This window comes from Python bivittatus, unplaced genomic scaffold, assembly GCF_059951505.1.
Source record: "Python bivittatus isolate LINGU-HERP-01145 unplaced genomic scaffold, Pbiv_v1 ctg000180_np1212, whole genome shotgun sequence".
In the NCBI taxonomy this organism is placed as follows: domain Eukaryota; kingdom Metazoa; phylum Chordata; class Lepidosauria; order Squamata; family Pythonidae; genus Python; species Python bivittatus.
Genome location: NW_028277047.1, coordinates 2,224,750 through 2,242,459, shown reverse-complemented (window position 1 = coordinate 2,242,459; position 17,710 = coordinate 2,224,750). Strand labels below are relative to the sequence as shown.

At 53.4% G+C, this 17,710-nt stretch overlaps 1 protein-coding gene and 1 long non-coding RNA gene across 4 annotated transcripts in view; one reads left to right on the top strand and one right to left on the bottom strand.

Annotated features, from left to right (window-relative positions):
- Positions 1–15,436, top strand: part of NPR1 (natriuretic peptide receptor 1) — a 26,537-nt gene extending 11,101 nt beyond the window's left edge. For 2 of the 3 annotated variants that reach the window (XM_025175420.2, XM_025175421.2), the window contains exons 3-22: positions 490–603; positions 1,538–1,673; positions 2,136–2,227; positions 2,650–2,785; positions 3,109–3,193; positions 3,897–4,017; positions 4,376–4,450; positions 4,765–4,842; positions 6,691–6,795; positions 8,539–8,610; positions 9,012–9,174; positions 9,763–9,918; positions 10,154–10,322; positions 10,576–10,722; positions 11,194–11,317; positions 12,261–12,329; positions 13,296–13,470; positions 14,191–14,289; positions 14,701–14,792; positions 14,924–15,436. In XM_025175420.2, the coding sequence (XP_025031188.2) occupies positions 490–603; positions 1,538–1,673; positions 2,136–2,227; positions 2,650–2,785; positions 3,109–3,193; positions 3,897–4,017; positions 4,376–4,450; positions 4,765–4,842; positions 6,691–6,795; positions 8,539–8,610; positions 9,012–9,174; positions 9,763–9,918; positions 10,154–10,322; positions 10,576–10,722; positions 11,194–11,317; positions 12,261–12,329; positions 13,296–13,470; positions 14,191–14,289; positions 14,701–14,792; positions 14,924–14,986 (2,271 nt within the window). In that variant the 3' untranslated portion in view covers positions 14,987–15,436. Of the gene's footprint in view, positions 1–489; positions 604–1,537; positions 1,674–2,135; positions 2,228–2,649; positions 2,786–3,108; positions 3,194–3,896; positions 4,018–4,375; positions 4,451–4,764; positions 4,843–6,690; positions 6,796–8,538; positions 8,611–9,011; positions 9,175–9,762; positions 9,919–10,153; positions 10,323–10,575; positions 10,723–11,193; positions 11,318–12,260; positions 12,330–13,295; positions 13,471–14,190; positions 14,290–14,700; positions 14,793–14,923 lie in introns of those variants that run through there. The other variant, XR_015795517.1, reaches the window with a different exon arrangement.
- On the bottom strand, positions 12,361–17,710 carry LOC112542465 (uncharacterized). The gene is made up of 4 exons (XR_003086215.2): positions 17,563–17,710; positions 16,585–17,231; positions 15,790–16,034; positions 12,361–12,779 (listed from the first exon to the last, which is right to left on the bottom strand). It is a non-coding gene; the product is annotated as an uncharacterized LOC112542465 (long non-coding RNA).

The following is a 17,710-nucleotide window of genomic DNA, read 5'->3' as shown; positions in this document are numbered from 1 at the left end:
TGTCGGCAACGCTCTAGGGACGGATTTCTTGCCCCGGGCGGGGTTGGACTGGATGATCTCTGAAGTTCCCTACTTTCTATGGTTCTACCGATGATCTGGTCAGTGAAATAGCTCACCGGAAACTCCATGGGTAGGGAGAGTCTACCTGACCCCATGGAGTGTTGTCGGGGGGGGAAGACTGTTAAAAGAAGCTGCTGGGCTTTGTGAATCAAAGCTGGGCTGCTGGAGTTTTTCCAAACGTTGGGGGATTTAAAACGCCTGCTGGCTGGGCAGTTGGGAAGGGACGATGGGAGTTGTAGTCCAAGCGCCGACCTCCCCTGCCAAAGTGGGGTGATGTCTTTTCCTGCTCTTCTTTGCTTGCTTCTCGGATCCCCTAACCCTAATCCTGAAGTGTGTTTAAAGAGGCTCGCGGGCACCACGGGTGGCATGTGAAAATCTCCCCCTGCCCAAAGTTTGGGCAAAGTCATTCGGCGCTGCCTCCCTCCCCAGGCGGTGATGGTGATCACTTACACGGAGCCCAGAAACCCGGAATATCGACCGTTCCTGCAGCAGGTCAAGCGCACCGCCCAGGAGCAGTTTAACTTCACCATGGAAGACGGGCTGGTAAGGTGGGGACAGAGTTGACAGCTGCAATGGCAGGGGGAAACCTGTTTTTTGGGTGGCAAAGTGGTGATCCTGGCACCCAGACCCCAATGCTTGGCTTGGTTTCCAGCCTGGGAACCCGGTTCCCCTGTGATCTGAATCGGCAGGCTGGATTAAACCACCCTTTGTGGTAGGAACGATGGGGCACCGACTCCTCTTGGCTCTGGGTGGCATCTGCTTTGGCGATGCCATGCACCAAACCGCCTCATTTTACACTGTTTCTCAGCCTCGGCAACTTTAAGATGGGTGGACTTTAACTCCCAGAATTCCCCAGCCAGCATGGCTGGCTGGGGAATTCTGGGAGTTGAAGTCCACCCATCTTAAAGTTGAGAAACTGTCATTTTAGATTAGGGCAAGGGGTGAACCCTGCCAGGTTAAGAACCGGAGGTGAAGTGTGCCTGGGACCTCCTTTGATAGAGAAGTAAATTCTGATTTCTCAGACCAGTGCAAAACACAGGTGACCTGCTTGCACGCGTGTGTGTACATGCGTGTTGCTCGGCTAAACAGGACAAGGGTCTCCGACCCTTAGCCAGCTGAATCTTTTCTTCCGCTGCCAACGTGCCATCTTTCGGGCCTGCTGTGGAAGTGCCCGCATGTGGGCATGCCAGCATCGAGGGGGCACGATCGTAAAATCAGCAGTCGCCCCTTCTACCCGAAGGGGGCTTAAGCCAAGCTGGCATTTTGAGCTTCCGGCAGCCCCCCTCCCCAAGCCCTGCTGTTGCTGAGCCGTGATGCTGGTTGGCACTCGTCCACCCTGTTGGAGAAGCGCACCCGTCATGGGTCCAGCTTGCCACCCACCAGTCTGTCCCCCGATGCAGAGCCTCGCTTGGGGTCCGGTCCCCCTCCCCAGCCCTGCCCACCCCCTTCTTGATTGCCCCACCTCTCCATCTTCCAGGAGAACTTCATCGCGGCTGCTTTCCACGACGGGGTGATGCTCTATGCCCACGCGGTGAACGAGACGCTGGAGCAGGGCGGCTCTCTGTCCAATGCCACGGCCATCACGCTCCAGATGCGGAACCGGACCTTCTACGGTCAGTTCCCTTGCAGGTCCTGTGTTTTAAGCCGGGGTGTGTGTGTGATTTTGCTGAAGAGGGGGGCATTCCCTGGGGGCAAAGCCCCTGCAGAGGGGCCCGCGTTGAATATCCATCCTCAAGACCGGGGAGGGGGGAATAATCTAGGCTGGTACCTCTCAGCGCCCTGAGTCTGTAATTAGACCCCAAAAGCTTTGGTTTATCTGGGTTATATTGATCAAGATTGACCGTATTAGGAATTAAAACGGAGACGTTTAAAAAGGTTTGCCTAGGGATTTGAGTGCGTGGAGCCCCTGAAAGGGTTTCGGGGACCCCCAGGGAAGACAGAGAAGAGTCACCCAGTGGGGGAGATGGGCAGCATACAAATTTAATCGATCGATCGATCAAATAAATATACGGTCTCCTTGCACGGGGAAATGCTGGCGTTTGGGGTTGCCTCTTCTAAACTCTTCTGCCCCGCAGGAATCACGGGGCCCCTGCGGATCGATCAGAACGGAGACCGGGAGACGGACTATTCTCTGTGGGACCTGGATCCGGCGAGGGGAGAGTTTGAGGTGGGTGGGGCCGCGAGACGACACGGCTTTGAGTTCCGGAGATCTGCCAGCATGCAATGGGATCGCATTGAATCAATTTCTACACGGCCCTGGCAGAAGCTTCTGGGGAGCCCAGCGGAGGCTCCAAGCGCCCCCTCGCCTAGTTGCCCCCTTTGTGGCGGGACTCTAAGGTAGCCTGCCTCTGTAAATGGAGGCTTTGCCCAGCGGTTGCAAGAACCGGGTCCCCGATGGACTCCCCTGCCCCAAAGGGAGCCCCAATCCCTTTTAAGGAGCCTCTAAATCGCCCGTCCCTGCAGCAGGGAGTTCCAAAGTTTTGTTCCCCATTTGGCGAAAGACGAGGCGGTCCAGTCCCAAACAAAGGAGGTACCTCTTTTTCACCTTGTCCCCCCTACCTCCCTGCCCCGGCCTTTGTCTTTCCCCAGATCGTTGCTGACTACAACGGGACCACCAAGAAGATTGAAATGGTCCCGGGAAGAAGGATCCACTGGCCGGGCCACGCCATTCCAAGAGATGTGCCGTTCTGCGGTTTCGAGAACGACAACCCCGTTTGTCAGAAAGGTATGGGCCGGGGAGGAGTGGAAAGAGGCTGCGCCTGGCGTGGGTCTGGCTGAGGACAAGGTTTGGAAACCAGCAGACCCCGGAGGCCCGGGTGGGCGACACAAGGGAGGGCTGCCTCCTGCTCAGCTGATCTCCCGCCGGGCAAAGGGGCATTGGGGAGTTTACGCCACCCCGACGGCGCCAGGCTGAAGACGTTCTGGGTGTGTTTTTCATTCATTTGCTTTATGGTTTGAGTTACGGTGGAAGTCGCCGAATGATGAATCGCCTGTTGTTGTGCATTAAGAAACTCCTTCCCTTTTCTTTTCCCCCCTTCTCCCGCACAGCCTCCTTCTCCTTGCTGGAGATCTTGCCGCTGGCAATGACGCTGCTTCTGTTTGGCATCATCATCACGGCCTTCTTCGCCTACCGGTGAGTTGGCAGGGTTGATCCCACCCCGTGGGCAGAAGACCAACTCTTCTGCTTCCGGTCCGGGAGCCATTCAATTTTCAGGCATGATATTCTTGGCCCCGAGCAGCTGCTGGATCCCTTTCTCGGTTTCCCGCTATGTTTGTTCCCGGTCTACCCACACTAAGGTAGACTGCCACCGCACCCAGATCTTTTCTCCTGCAAAGATTTGTCTCCGATCCTTGGAAATCAAGCCATCAGCCTACCCCCCGCCCCATCCTTCTATGTGGCAGTGCTAAATTCCTGCTGAAGTGTGCGCTGAAGCTTCCTCCCCTGGTCCGTTACTCCGTAATCAGTGTCCAGTGATGCACTCTGATAAGAATAATGCATTATTTGAAGGATTCTTAATCAAAGTTGGCCCATCCCCTCCCTTTTAAAGCCACTTTTGCAACATCTGGCCAAGCCAGTTCCGAGCAACGTAGTCCCCCAAAGCCAGTTCTGAGCAGTGCTGTCAAAGCGAAGCCAATTCTGAGCTGCTAATCAACTTGAAGAGTTTCTGAGAGGGGGTGGTGGTGGGGGAATGGTGAGACTCTGGGCCTTTTAACCGTGTGGAGCGGTGTGGATCGGTCACTCTTTGCGAAATAAAGAAAAGGAAGCAGCCGGAAGGGTGAGAATGAGGGACAGGCCGACCATACCCTCTGCTTTGGTGTGTTCCCACGGCCGTTAGGAAAATGAAGCTGGAAAAGGAGCTGGCTTCAGAGTTCTGGCGTGTCTGCTGGGAGGATGTGCAGTCGAGCAACTTGGAGAAGAATTTACGAAGCATGGGCAGCAAGCTCACGCTCTCGCTGGTGCGTACCCTCATCCCTGACTACCCTGAACCCCGCATTGGTAGCTCTGTCGACCTCCAGATAGGACGATGTTTCCTTTGTGGATTTCAATTTAACAGCATGCGCTTTTGAGCTCTGTGCCAGGCCCCCTCCCCGCTTGGATTGCTCTTTCCACGTGCATTGCTTTGGTGCAATGCGTACGCCGCCTCTTCGAGGTAGGCCCGCGTCACCCGTTGAGGGTGATGCCGCCACCGAGGCGAGATCCAAGCTCAAACATCCAGAGGGGTGGGATCTGTTCTCAACAGCAAGATCCTGTTTGGGAGGGTCTCCTGCAAAAGGGGTCGTCCTCACTGCTTTTTCCTCCCCCTCCCCACTTTAGAGAGGTTCAAATTACGGATCCTTGCTTACCACCGAAGGACAATTCCAGGTTTACGCCAAGACGGCTTATTACAAAGTAAGCTTAGACTCTGATCGTTCTTGGAAGAAGGGGAGGCCCTGGGTTTGAGGGCCTGGGCCTTTGGGCAATACCACCCCGGCTTTGGGGGTCTTTGAGAGGGAGAGACCCTTTGCATCTTGCTGCTTTGGCATAAGACCCCCGGCGTGCGCATGATTTCTTTGCAGGCTGCCCTGTTCATCCAAGCAGGCAAGGATGGGGACATTTGGGGAGGAGCCCCTGGAAACCTGGTGCAGATCTGCGCAATGGACATGTGCAAATTTGGGCAGGGTCTCTCCTTTCCCGCACCCTGGGTCACCGTCCCTTTTTTCCAGGGGAACCTCGTGGCCGTGAAGCACGTGAGCCGGAAGCGCATCGACCTCACGCGGGACGTTTTGTTTGAGCTGAAACATGTAATTATATTTGCTGCCTCCCCTCTGCCCGCCCTGTCGAGGACGGCCCGCCTGGCTCCGTCACGGTGGACGCTGTCCGGCTTTCCTCGGCTTTTGAAGGAGCCTGTTACGGCCGCGTTTTGGATCCTCGGAGACGGTGCTCTGGGGTGTCCAGAGCCTCGGCTGAAATGGCCGTCGGTCCAAGCGGTCAGGGAAGCGTTAGAAGCGGGGTGTTGCTATCTCAAGTTAGCCTGGGCTGAAAGAGGCGAGAGGCCCTTCCTTCCTTCTCTTTTCCCGCTCCTTTCACTCCCCCTCTCCCTCCCTCTCTTTCTTCTTTCCCCTTCCTTCCTTCCTTCCTTCCTTCCTTCCTTCCTTCCTTCCTTCCTTCCTTCCTTCCTTCCTTCCTTCCTTCCTTCTCTCTTTCTTTCTTTCTCTTCCTCCTTTCCTTCCCTTTCCTTTCCTTTCCCCATTCCCTCCCTCCTTCCTTCCTTCCTTCCTTCCTTCCTTCCTTCCTTCCTTCCTTCCTTCCTTCCTTCCTTCTCTCTCTCTTTCTTTCTTTCTCTTCCTCCTTTCCTTACCTTTCCTTTCCTTTCCCCATTCCCTCCCTCCTTCCTTCCTTCCTTCCTTCCTTCCTTCCTTCCGTCCTTCCTGCCTTCCTTCCTGCCTTCCTTCCTTCTCTCACTTTCTTTCTCTTCCTCCTTTCCTTCCCTTCCCTTTCCTTTCCCCATTCCCTCCTTCCTTCCTTCCCTCCTTCCTTCCTTCCTTCCTTCCTTCCTTCCCTCTGGCCCACCCGCCCTCCTTCCATCCTTTCTCTCTCTCTCCCCTCCCTCCCTCCCTCCCTCTTTTTCTTTTTCTTTCCCCCCTCTCTCTCCTTCCCTTCCCTTCCTGGCGATCTTGCAGGACGCGCGGGGGGGGCGCTGGTGCCCCCGGGCAGCGTCCTCCAGCTCATTAGTGGAGAGGAAAGGGCACGGCGGGGGGAGAGGGCCGGTTGCCCCCCGGGCCGCCCCCCGCGCCGGGCGCGTGACTCATTAGCGAGGAAGCGGGGGCGGCCGCCGTCTGCGCCTCCCGTAATTGGCGGCCGGAGTCCTCCGCCGGACAGCCGCGCAGCCCGGCCGGCCGGCGGGCGGCCAGCGAGGAAGCGGCGGGCCAAGGACGGGCGCTCGGAGACAATGGCTGGGGACTAGCGGGTGGGCGGGAGGGGCGAGGGAACCTTCGGCTGGCTGGCTGTGGGGCCCGGGGCCCGGGACCTGACCGAGGAGGGGCACCCCTTCCTCGTGCAGAGTTTGGCCTCCGATGCCCGCCCCTTCCTTCCTTCCTTCCTTCCCTCCCTTGGTGGGAACCCAGAGCCCTCCTGGGCGTCGGCGGAGGAGATGCCCAGGACACCCCCCCTCGGTTCTTCCCATCCTGCCCCACCCTTTGCCCTCCTGGAGAGCAGGGTGCCTCTGTGCCCTCCCTGGAGAAATAAGGGAGGTGCCACCTTGCCGGTGTCTTGATGCAATTATATCCCGCCTTCTGCCCAAGGCAGGATTCATCCGCCTCCTATTTTCCCCGGAACAATAACCCTGTGAGGTAGGCAGGGGACAGGAAGGGAAGGACTGGACCAGAGTTGGCCCCGGAAGCTTCAATGTCTGGGTCTCCCCCTCCTACTTCTTTCCCTTCCCCCCAATCCCCCTTGGCTCTCATTTGCTGATTAGAAGCACTCTGTCCATGTGCAGAAGGCAAGCCACGTTTCCCAGCAGGGCGTCGGCTATTCTCCTCATTGAAATGTCCCAGGATGGCATTTGCAAGTGTGGGCGAGGTGGGGTGGGGGGAAGCTAGCAAGACTAAGGGGGCTTGTGCCCCCTCCCTCCTCCTCCTCTTCCTCCCCAGATGCGGGACGTCCAGAACAAGCACCTGACGCGCTTCATCGGCGCCTGCATCGACCCCCCGAACATCTGCGTCTTGACGGAGTATTGCACCCGGGGAAGCTTGCAGGTACCCGGGGATGGGCAAGGTGGCAGGGAGAGAGGAAGGGGGGGAGAACAGGAAAAATCCAGGGGGGTGTTGGAGAAACAGGGAAGGGCCCAAGGCCAATCATTCTGGCATTTTTCTCTTCTTCCTCCTCCTCCTCCTCCTCCTCCTCCTTGTCCGCCCTTTTTAAAAATGATTTTCATTCCAGGAAGGGTTAGACCGTGGGCGAGTGGGAGGTAGTTTAATAAAAACCTGGCAGCTAGCCACTTTTGACCTGGAAGTGCTGTTTATCTGTGGCTCAATTAGCCAAGCTGGTTTAAGATAAGCCGGCTTTTTGGGCTGACGCGGAAAACCCTCGGCAAGAGGAGAGTTCGGCCTTGCCAGCCTCTGCCCCCCACAGAGCTGCATCTTGGCACGGAGGTCACCATCTCGCCTGCCTGCCTGCACGAACCCCTCCGGTGGAGCAAGAAGCGGTGCCAAGGGGTAGCTCCTGAGAAGCCCTCTGTGCCAACCTCCAGCTAGTCGGGCTGGGCAATGCCCAGCTGGCACCATCCCTGGCGGGCGTGCCCGTTTCTTTCCATATGCGCCTGCAAAAACGGCATCGAAATGAGCTTGGGACAAAGAGAAAAGCAAGGAAAAGCTGACGGCTTCTTTCTTCTGCCTTCGACGGGGCGGCCACATCTCGGTTGGGCACGAGGCCAAGGCGAGGGCGGGCGGGGGCTTTTAATTAAAAGGCAAATTGGAGAAGCTGCTCTTCTCTGCCCAGAGAGGAGCCAATTCCAGAGAGTGATTGATGGCACATCGGATGAGCAGGGCGCGTGCGTGTGTGTGTCCAAGAACAGTGATTTCTACATGCCGAGATTTCTGGCTGCCCGCTGCAGATAAACTTTGTAAAAGAGAGGCAGGGATGGGGGGAAAGGCAGGGGGGAAAAAAGGAAAAATTGATAAGGTTTCTAACGGGCAGAGAAAGGGTAGGAGTTGGCTTGCAGCACAGGAAAGAGAATATTGGATTTTGAGAGGCTCAGCTGCCAAAGCAGGAATGATGAGAACACCGAAGCCACCTTGGGAATCAAATTTGGGACAGGCGGGTTTAGTTACAATGCTTTACCCAGACATTTATTTTCTTTTTTTTAATAAAATACTTTTTATGGAAGAATTTGGCACTACCACAAAATCAGAAAGAAAGAAAGCGCTAAAGAAAACAGTAAAGAAAAATGTGCAGAGAAAGAGAAAGGATAGAAAAAAGAATATTTAAAGACGCGACTCCCGGTCTTCCTCGCGACAAGTCCAAGCAAATTAATATTTTCCCACCCCAGAGTTGCTCATTTCTGAATGCAGGGAACAAGGTTAAAAAGAAAAAGTCTCCTTGTGGCTTCGGTCCTTGTGGCTATGAGTGTCAGCGGTTTCTTCAAGAAAGCCTTCGACACCGGTATTTCTTTGTGGTCTCCCATCCAAGCGCTAACCAAGGTTGACCCTGCTTAGCTTTGAAAGCCCTGGTCAGGTTGACTAGAGGCTGTCAGGAGCTGGAAGAAACAGGGTTAAAAATTGTATTTTGCTGGATTTTCTGGATTTGCTAGGTGGGATCTGACTGTGTTTTCAAGCCTCAAGAGAGGCAACGTATAAATGTTTAAACAGGTGGCGTATTAATAGTCAAGGAGGTGAAATATAACCGCGGGGCTTGGAAATTAAAAGCGATAGTGGGGCGAAGGGACGGAGAGATGCTTTGAAATTGCTCGCAAACCCATGTTCCTCTCCCCATCCGTTTAGGACATTTTAGAAAACGACAGCATCACGTTGGACTGGATGTTCCGTTACTCGCTCACCAACGACATCGTCAAGGTAACCGAGGGTGCAAAAAGAGCTTTTTCGGGCTTCCAACCCAAGCAACTCTTCTTGCATCTTGGGGCGGCCAACCTGGTTCCAGGAAGTCCGCCCCCCAAGAGGGTGGCCGTGCTTTTTCAGCCCCCGGCAGCGGTTTTGTCGGACCGGCGGGTGGAGTGGACGGATCCGGCTTGGGAGTAGGGTGGAGGACCGAAGGGTGTCTGCAGGGTGGCAGGAGGTCAAGATGGTGGTGTGATCGTGGGATGCCAGGCTGAAAGGGGTGCCAGGCTGAAAGGCGTGCCTGGGATCTGGGGCCTCCTGATCGACTTGGGGGCTCAGCCCCGGGTCCCGGAGTGGGGCGTTCCAGTGATGCTTTCTCCTCCTCCTCTCTTGCACCCTTGTCTTCTCCCGGCTTCAAGGGGATGCTCTTCCTGCACAACAGCGTGATCGCTTCTCATGGCAACCTGAAGTCCTCCAACTGCGTGGTGGACAGCCGCTTCGTGCTGAAGATCACCGATTACGGGCTGGGCACCTTCCGCCAGGCGCCCGAGGTGGCCGATGACTCGCACGCCCTCTTCGCCAGTGAGTTGCCCTCAGAGGGAGCAGGGCAGCGCCGAGGGGAGCGCCCAGCCCCCGCCACCTCTTGCCGGGGCTTGGAGGCGCGAATTCGGCAGGCAGGCCGAGAGGACCGTCCGGGTTTGCCCCGGTGGGCAATGCCTGGAGCGCGAGGCCTGTTTGGGATCAGGAGATGGCGCGTCCTTGAGAAGGGTCGTTGGGATTGGCCCGAGAGGTTTAGGAGTTAGGGCTAGGAAGGTCTGAGCCTTCCTTCTCCCGCTGATCTACCTTACAAGACAGTTGGGAGGAGGAAGGGGGGTGATGGAGAGAGAAATTTACCAGAAAAAAATAGGATATTAATTTAATATATATCTGTCTACATATCATCTGTCTATATCATCTATCTTCTTTTTCTTTATCATTCATCTCTCCATCATCTTCTCTCTATTATCTATCTATCTATCATTTATATCATCTATTTCTATCTCTTTATCTATCTATTATCTGTCCATCCATCCATCTGTCTGTCCTCTTCTTCTTCTTCACCTTCCACAGTCTCGTGTGCTGGGTCGAGGTGCCCTGACCACCCCCTGACCCCGTTTCCCATTTCCGCAGAGAAACTCTGGACGGCGCCTGAGCTCTTGCGGTCGGGGACCACCCCGTGCCTGGGCACTCAGAAAGGGGACGTCTACAGCTTTGGCATCATCTTGCAAGAAATCGCCCTGCGCAACAGCGTCTTCTACGTGGAAGGGGTGGATCTGAGCCCTAAAGGTGAGTGGGGAAAGGCCCCGGTCGATAATATTTTTATCTCGGGCAAAAGCACTTTTATCTTGCGAGCGTGATCCGCCGTTGTTCCTTGCGGAAAGCAACGTCTGTTTTGGAACTCCTGGTGGGGGGCAGACCCAATGCAAACCTTTTTCCTCTCTGCATCGTCTTCCTCCTCCCCACGGCCCCCCAGGCGTCTCCTAATGCCCCCCACTTCCCACCACATTTCTTGCTCTTCCAGAGATCATTGAGCGCGTCGCGAGCGGGGAACAGCCTCCCTTCCGCCCCTCGGCGAATCTGCCCTCCAATCTGGATGAGGTGGTGCATCTCATGCAGTGGTGCTGGGCCGAGGACCCCCAGGAGCGCCCAGACTTTCAGCACATCAAAGGCATGCTGCGGAAGTTCAACAGGTACACCCCGTCGGTCTGCGGCCAGGGCCAGGAGGGGGGTGGATTCCCCGGCAGGCGTCAAGGATCGGAGTCCGTTTGGGGAAGCCAGGGGCCCCCTGGTGGAAAGGCGAGGCAGGAGCCCAGGGGGCCTTCGACAGACAGGACTAGAAACTTGGTTTTGTTTTATTTCCAAACGAAAGGCTGGAAAAGGCCGGGGGATGTCTCTGGCGGGGAAGCGGCTTTGAGCGCTTCAGCCTCTGAATCTCGCTGGCAGGGACAGCAGCTGCAATCTCCTGGACACGCTGCTGTCGCGGATGGAGCAGTACGCGAACAACCTGGAGGAGCTGGTGGAGGAGCGCACCCAGGCCTACTTGGAGGAGAAACGTAAAGCGGAGGCCCTGCTGTACCAGATTTTACCCCAGTAAGTCCGCTTCTTCCCGTCCCCCCCGCGAAGAGCGGTTAGCTGTCGCCGCCAGATGGAGCCTCCCTGTGCAGGAGCAGTCTATCATCGAACGCCAGAGGCGGGGGCGAGAGCCTGGGGCTTTTGACTCGGATGTCTCTAGGAAGGGACGAAACCAAACCGAAGACCCGCCTCTGTTCCCTGGGTCACAAGGGATCCTCTTCCCGCTTCCTTAACCTATTCCTTGGAACGGGATCTGGTGGAATGAGGGAGGGGGATACCCGGCAATGCCGAAAGGGGGAGTTGGCATGGCTTTGCGAGGGGCACAGGGGGCACCGAAAACCGGTTCACGCTGCCCCTTTCTCCCCCGAGCCTTGCCCTCCACGGCCGGACCTCGGTCGGCTCTAGCCAAGCCGAGATGTGGCACGCGATTCAGGCTGGCGCCGGCCTGGATGCATATCACGGGCATGACATTGTGCCCTTCACGTCTAGCTCGGTGGCTGAGCAGCTGAAGCGTGGGGAGACAGTCCAGGCAGAGGCTTTCGACAGCGTCACCATCTACTTCAGCGACATTGTGGGGTTCACCGCCTTGTCGGCCGAGAGCACCCCCATGCAGGCAAGGGAGCCGGGGAGCATCGGGGGGTGGGGGCTGCCCGAATGCCCGCGTGGTTGCAGTGCTTCTAGGCTTGAAAGGATCCCCCAGATCTTGTTTTGTTCCAGGTCCATCCCGAGGGGAAGGTGGAAAAAAAAAAACGCCCCATCGCAGAGCCCTGGGCACACTGGGGCAGTTGGGGGCTACCCATTTTTTTCCCACATGGTTGTGGTCCCCAGCACAACCAGGGTTACCTGTGATGGGAAATGTGGGTAGCTGAGGACAACGCCAAAGATCAGGAGAGACCCACACCTGGGGCCTTGAGTGCCTCAGATTGGGGACGGGGAACTCACCTGTACAGGTAAATTTCCAGCCCCCGTTCCCAGTTTTCAAGGGCGAATTTGGCGAGAAACGTCAGTGGCATCGTTTACCTGCAGGAATTCGGACCTCTGCAGTTGAAATAGGTTTTAGCCAGCCGAACCATAAGACGCCCCGAGTTTCTGTCCCTAAGGTGGGGTTCAGAGAAAATAACCGCTTGCGTTCCTTAGAAAAGCCCCCCCCCCAAGGCTATTCTCAGGCCATTCTTTGGCTCAACTTTTTAATTTATTTCCCTTTGAAGCAATAGGTTTCTTTGCAAAGGAACAGCGGCGGGTGGGAGGTATGTAGCCAGGGCTAGTAAATCTTGCAAGCCCCAGAGAAGGTTGAGTAAAATTCCCGGGGGTGGGGGGGAGAAGACCCCCCCCAAATAGTTCTGTGCTTCTTTGGATTTCCCAAAAACAGAACTGAATTCTGCAGAATATGTTTGGCACCGTATATGGAGCCAAAGGGCTTGATCTGCAAAAATGATGCACGTGGCAGGATTCGGATTCTTTCCCCCACCCCACCCCATATGCACCCTTTGCAGAATTTGGGCTAGTGCAGACGAAAGAGGGCCAGGTAAACGAGGTTTTTTTCTTTATTTTCCCAGGTGGTGGCCTTGCTGAACGACTTATACACCTGCTTTGATGCAATCATTGACAACTTTGATGTCTACAAGGTGAGGGGGTGGGTTGTGCCACACCGGGCTATCTCTATATCTACACACACACACACACACACACACACACATACATATACACCATGCAACAACACAATGGAGATTTTAATAACAAGTAATTTATCTTAAGATCGGAACTATTATTGTAAAAGAAATATCTTCATGTAGGCTCTCCTTTCATTTTTTCATTTTATTATATATTCACTATCAGTGTTTCTCAACCTTAGCGACTTTCAGAGAGGTGGACTTCAACTCCCAGAATTTAATAATATGTTAAAGGACTGAGCTTGGTTCTACAGTAACACTTTAGGGATATACTTGGAGTTTTTACAAAGGTCACTCATTTATTCATTATTCTCTATTTTTTCTGATTTTATTAGGACTGTCCCATTTATGATTGTACTTCATCCTATCTTCGGGTTGTTATGCTCACCAACAAATATACAGAATCTAAAACCAACAAATATACAGAATTTAAAACCAACAAATTTACAGAATCTAAAATGAACAAATTTACAGAATCTAAAAAATATGGAGAATCTAAAACCAACAAATTTACAGAATCTAAAATCAACACATTTACAGAATCTAAAATGAACAAATTTACAGAATCTAAAAAATATGCAGAATCTAAAATCAACAAATTTACAGAATCTAAAAAATATAGAGAATCTAAAATCAACAATTTACAGAATCTAAAAAATATGCAGAATCTAAAATCAACAAATTTACAGAATCTAAAATCAACAAATTTACAGAATCTAAAAAATATACAGAATCTAAAATCAACAGTTTACAGAATCAAAAAAATATACAGAATCTAAAACCAACAAATATAGAGAATCTAAAAAATATACAGAATCTAAAACCAACAACTATGCAGACTCTAAAAAAAGAAAGAAATATTCATTCTGGGCACGTAGGTGGGGTGTACCTATATTCTATTAGATATGCCTCTCTGTCCAGGTAGAGACTATCGGGGACGCGTACATGGTGGTGTCCGGTTTACCCGTTCGCAATGGCCGATTGCACGCCCGTGAGATTTCCCGCATGTCCCTGGCGCTCCTGGAAGCGGTCCGCAACTTCAAAATTCACCACCGGCCTGAACAGCAGCTCAAGTTGAGGATTGGGATCCACAGCGGTGAGCAGCTGACCCAAACGCAGGGGGTGGTGCAGAAGGGGGTGCGCGAAAGACTCTTCTGAACCCGGTGGATCGGACTGACCCGCTCAGGAGATAAACCCAGCTTCTTGCAGCGTCTCCACACGTTGCCATGCTTTGACACAACCATGGAGGTTGACCATGCAACGCCCCCAAACCATGGTTTGCGCGTTGTGATTTCTCCTGCACTGACGAACGATGTTTTGGGGTGTGACTTGGAACGGCGGCTCTTTACAACAGGTTGTAGAAATTCTCAGGGGGGGGGAGATCCCCACAAACGGGGGCTTGGCCACAGCCTGGAGATTTAAATCATGGTATTGTGCAGTGTTTCTCAACCTTGGCAACTTTAAGATGCGTGGACTTCAACTCCCATGCTGGCTGGGGAATTCTGGGAGTTGAAGTCCACGCATCTTAAAGTTGCCAAGGTTGAGAAACACTGCTATGGAGTCAGCACTTCAATTCCCACAAGCTCTGATTCAGCGCAACCTCGGAAATCAACCTTAAGAACCAACATCTGATATCCTTCACTTGTATTCCGAAGAAGGGAAGAAGACCAGGGTAATAGAAAAAAATCCGTTGTAACTCCTGGTTCGATCTGAATAGTGTTGTTTCAGGACCAGTCCTTATAAAGCCAGGCCAGGCCGTTAGCCACACGCTCCCATCTCGTTTACCCTCCCGACCCACCGTCTTTCCTTCTTCAAGGTCCTGTTTGTGCTGGAGTGGTCGGCTTGAAGATGCCTCGTTATTGTCTCTTTGGAGACACAGTGAACACGGCTTCGCGCATGGAATCCAACGGCGAAGGTAAATTGTTTGGGAGAAGGAGACAGAAGGTGGGGAAGGGAGGTTCAGACATTCCCCACCAGCGGGATGCTTGAAGGAGAGGGTTGAATGACCAGGAACGACTGGCCAAGGAGAAGACTATGATGCTATTTGGTTGGGGACAATTTCCACTAAGGCTGTTGCTGTAAGGCACCCCTACGAGGGCCGTGTGAAGCAAGGACATCTTGAAAAGTACAAATCAAGGGCAGATCCTTCAGGGTTGCATCCATGCAGCAAAGCGATGGTCCTCCAGGAGTTTTTGAACTTCCCAGGCTCGCTTACAAGCCCTGGGATGTCCTCCTAGTCTCCATCCTAGCTTCCTTTCTCCAGTTCAGCCGTTCTAATACAGATGTCCTGTTCAGCCGTTCTAATGCACATCTCTGGTCATTCCAGCGTTGAAGATCCACTTGTCGGCGGCCACCAAGTCCATCCTTGAAGAGTTTGGGTGCTTCGAACTCGACCTCCGAGGAGACATAGAGATGAAGGTGAGGAGGAGGTGGGCTGGGTTGCAGGTCCAGGCTCTGTGTTTTTCGTGGTTTCCTGGGCCGCTTGGGGGGGGACCTTCTGCCTGGTGCTCCGAAAGACCTTCTGTCCTCCACCTCTTTCCATCTCGCAGGGCAAGGGGAAGCTCCGGACATACTGGCTGACGGGGGAACGGGTCAGCAGCACCCGAGGGTGATGAAAGATGCAGAAGAGGCTTAATCCTGCTTCCTTCAAGGAGGCACCCAAGACTGTTTTCGGGGGACCTATTGGCTTGGAGTTGAGGGCATTATGGATGGACCCCGGAGGACTATACTTGCTCCCCTGCCCAATTTCCTTTCGCTTGTGCACCGCCCCGCAAATCTAGCCTTGAGTTCCAAAGGTTGGGTGACCTGCAGGTGACCAGGAGGTGATCTGCCTTCTTCTCTGCCTGCATCATGGAAAGTCGCGGAGAAGTCGGCTCGGGCTCCCGCGCTTCTACGGGCCACCTCCTTTCCTTTCCGGACGTCTGGAACTTCTGTTGTCGAGTCCGCGTTACGACTAGGGAGGCAGGGACCCTGCGCAGTCCTTGTGACGGTGGATCTGTATGCGCACACCATGCGGGTTCCTGGAACTGCGGATCTTACAATAAAAGGAATGTATGTGTCGACCCCTTTGTTTGGCTGGTGTGAAGCTCAATGTGATGCAGAAGGTTTGGAAGGGCCCCGCCCGTTTGGGTTTTGCGGCTGCGTGGCAGTCTGCACGTGCTCCAAAAAACAATCTTTTTGCACGATTGAGCGTTGAATCAGATGGGCTACAATCGTCCGAGAGAAACAGTGGCAGGGGGTAGATTCCAGGAATGGGAAAGAAACATGGATCGCCCTTCCTTTTCCAATCTTCATAGCTTTGTATTTGCATCGTAACTTCATCCCTCTGTCCATCCTCTGTCTCTCTGTCCATCCCTCCCTCCCTCCTTTTTCACGGAGATCACTCTGCCTTCCCCGATTCCTAAAGATCACTCACCGTTGAGACACGTCCACCTTTTCAGCTGATCCAAAGCGGTGGCTTTTGTTAATGATTTCTCCGCCTTCAGCTGACTCGCCACCTATCCGGAATGGCACTCTCCCAAGTCAGCCGTTTCACACCTGTTGTGGCTGTGAGCGTAAAGTGTGCAAATCCTGTTGTGATTCGAGGACTTCAGATGCGCGGTCAGTAGCCAGCGTGCAGGAAGAAAACGGCATTTGCTTCTTAAACGACTCCCCAGTGTTCTGCTTCGAAAAAAAAGAGCGGACGCTGTTATGTATCCGAGGAAAAAGGATAATTAACTGATTGGTTTTCATTTCCTCCGGGCTGATCGCAATTGTATTACTTAGCCGTTCACAGCAATATGTTTCCCTCGCATGTGGAAATAATCCTCCGTACTTTTGGACCATTGCAAATCATGCTTAAAAGGAAAAAAAAGAAGCTTGCATAGATATTTGTGGACTGCCTTGAGTTTTCGTTTTTAAGCGACAGAGATTTCAGGAACTTTGAATAATTGCCTTCTGCCATATTCTCTGAAGGCAAAGCTAGAATAGTTTTATTAGCCGTCAAATTGCCACAAGATAGTTTGGTTTGGCTGCAATAGAATAACATGGTTAGCTATTCTGGAAATATTTTGAAACCATTTGTTTTTAAGGAGTTGGCCCTGTCATATGTTTTTCACCCAAACATCCTGTTGGATTTTGATGGGTTTCGTTTCTCCGTAAGAATGATGATTTCTAGGTTTCTCTTTCTTTTTTTTAATCATTTCCTAAACATTTGAAACATAAATCTTACCTCTTCGGGAACAGTGTCCGGCTCAGAGTATCCAAACTGCCAGAGATAAAACACAAAACAAAGAAAGAAAGAAAGAAAAAAGCAGATTAAAAGCTAACAAAAGAATAAGTTAACAACAATAATGCCCATAAATCTCGGCGGGATCAAATACGATTCCACCACTTTGCACAAATATACACACACGTGCACACTAAGCCCCATCAATCTGGGCATTTTTCTATTTCAATAATTTAAACAGAAGTGTTAAGCTGCCCCTCTTATTCACAGTTAATTACAGCTCAGCTGCGGGGGATTTTATTGCGGAATAACTGCGCCTTAAGGCGGCTGTCCTCAAAGGACGGGACGGCGCATGCGTCGGGGCGCCAGCTGGGGAGGAGGCCGTTGAGGCGGTCCCGAGAGCGCGAGCGAGCCAGCCTGGTGCCCAAAGCGCATGCGCGAGGGAGAAGGGGCGGGAGAGGGAGGCAGGTTGGTTTTTTCCCCCGTAGACTTACGAAACGTGAAGATAAGCCTCGTGCTCGCTCGTAGCCCGGCTGGCGGGTTCGTTTTGTCATTATTATTATTACTCTTACTATTATTATTACCACAATTTGCAGTGTCTTTCGCTCTTGAGACTGCCTCTCGGGCTGCAGTGATATTTTCGTTGAATACTAGGACATATTAAAATAGAGCTGATATGGGAGTAGGACTATGGGGCACGTGCCCAGGCCCCCCAGGCAGTAGGTTGCCCCCCCAGGGAGGCCTCCTTGGATCACCCCATGGGCTGTAAGGATTAAATCCTGATTCTAAAATGCGTCGCGTGGCGCGCGAGTCCCACGGGAACAAAATTGACCCGGAAGTGAATTTCCCGTCAAGGAGGGTTGCTCCTCTCATCTTTTTGCTAAGTCTACGTCCGCCGCCGGGTGGAATTCCAGCCTCCTTCCCCTTTTCCCCGCCCCACCTCCTCTTCATTGGCCCGCCGGGAACGGGGCCGTCACTCACCGCCGTCCTCGGGCTGTGATAGGTCCGAAGAGGGAGCGGAGGCGGGCGCGTCGGAGAGGCGGGCGCTTCCGGCGGGGCTGCTTCCTTCGCCCGCTCCCTCACACACTCGCTCGTCCCCAAGCTCTGACTTCCGGTCTTGTGCTGCTGG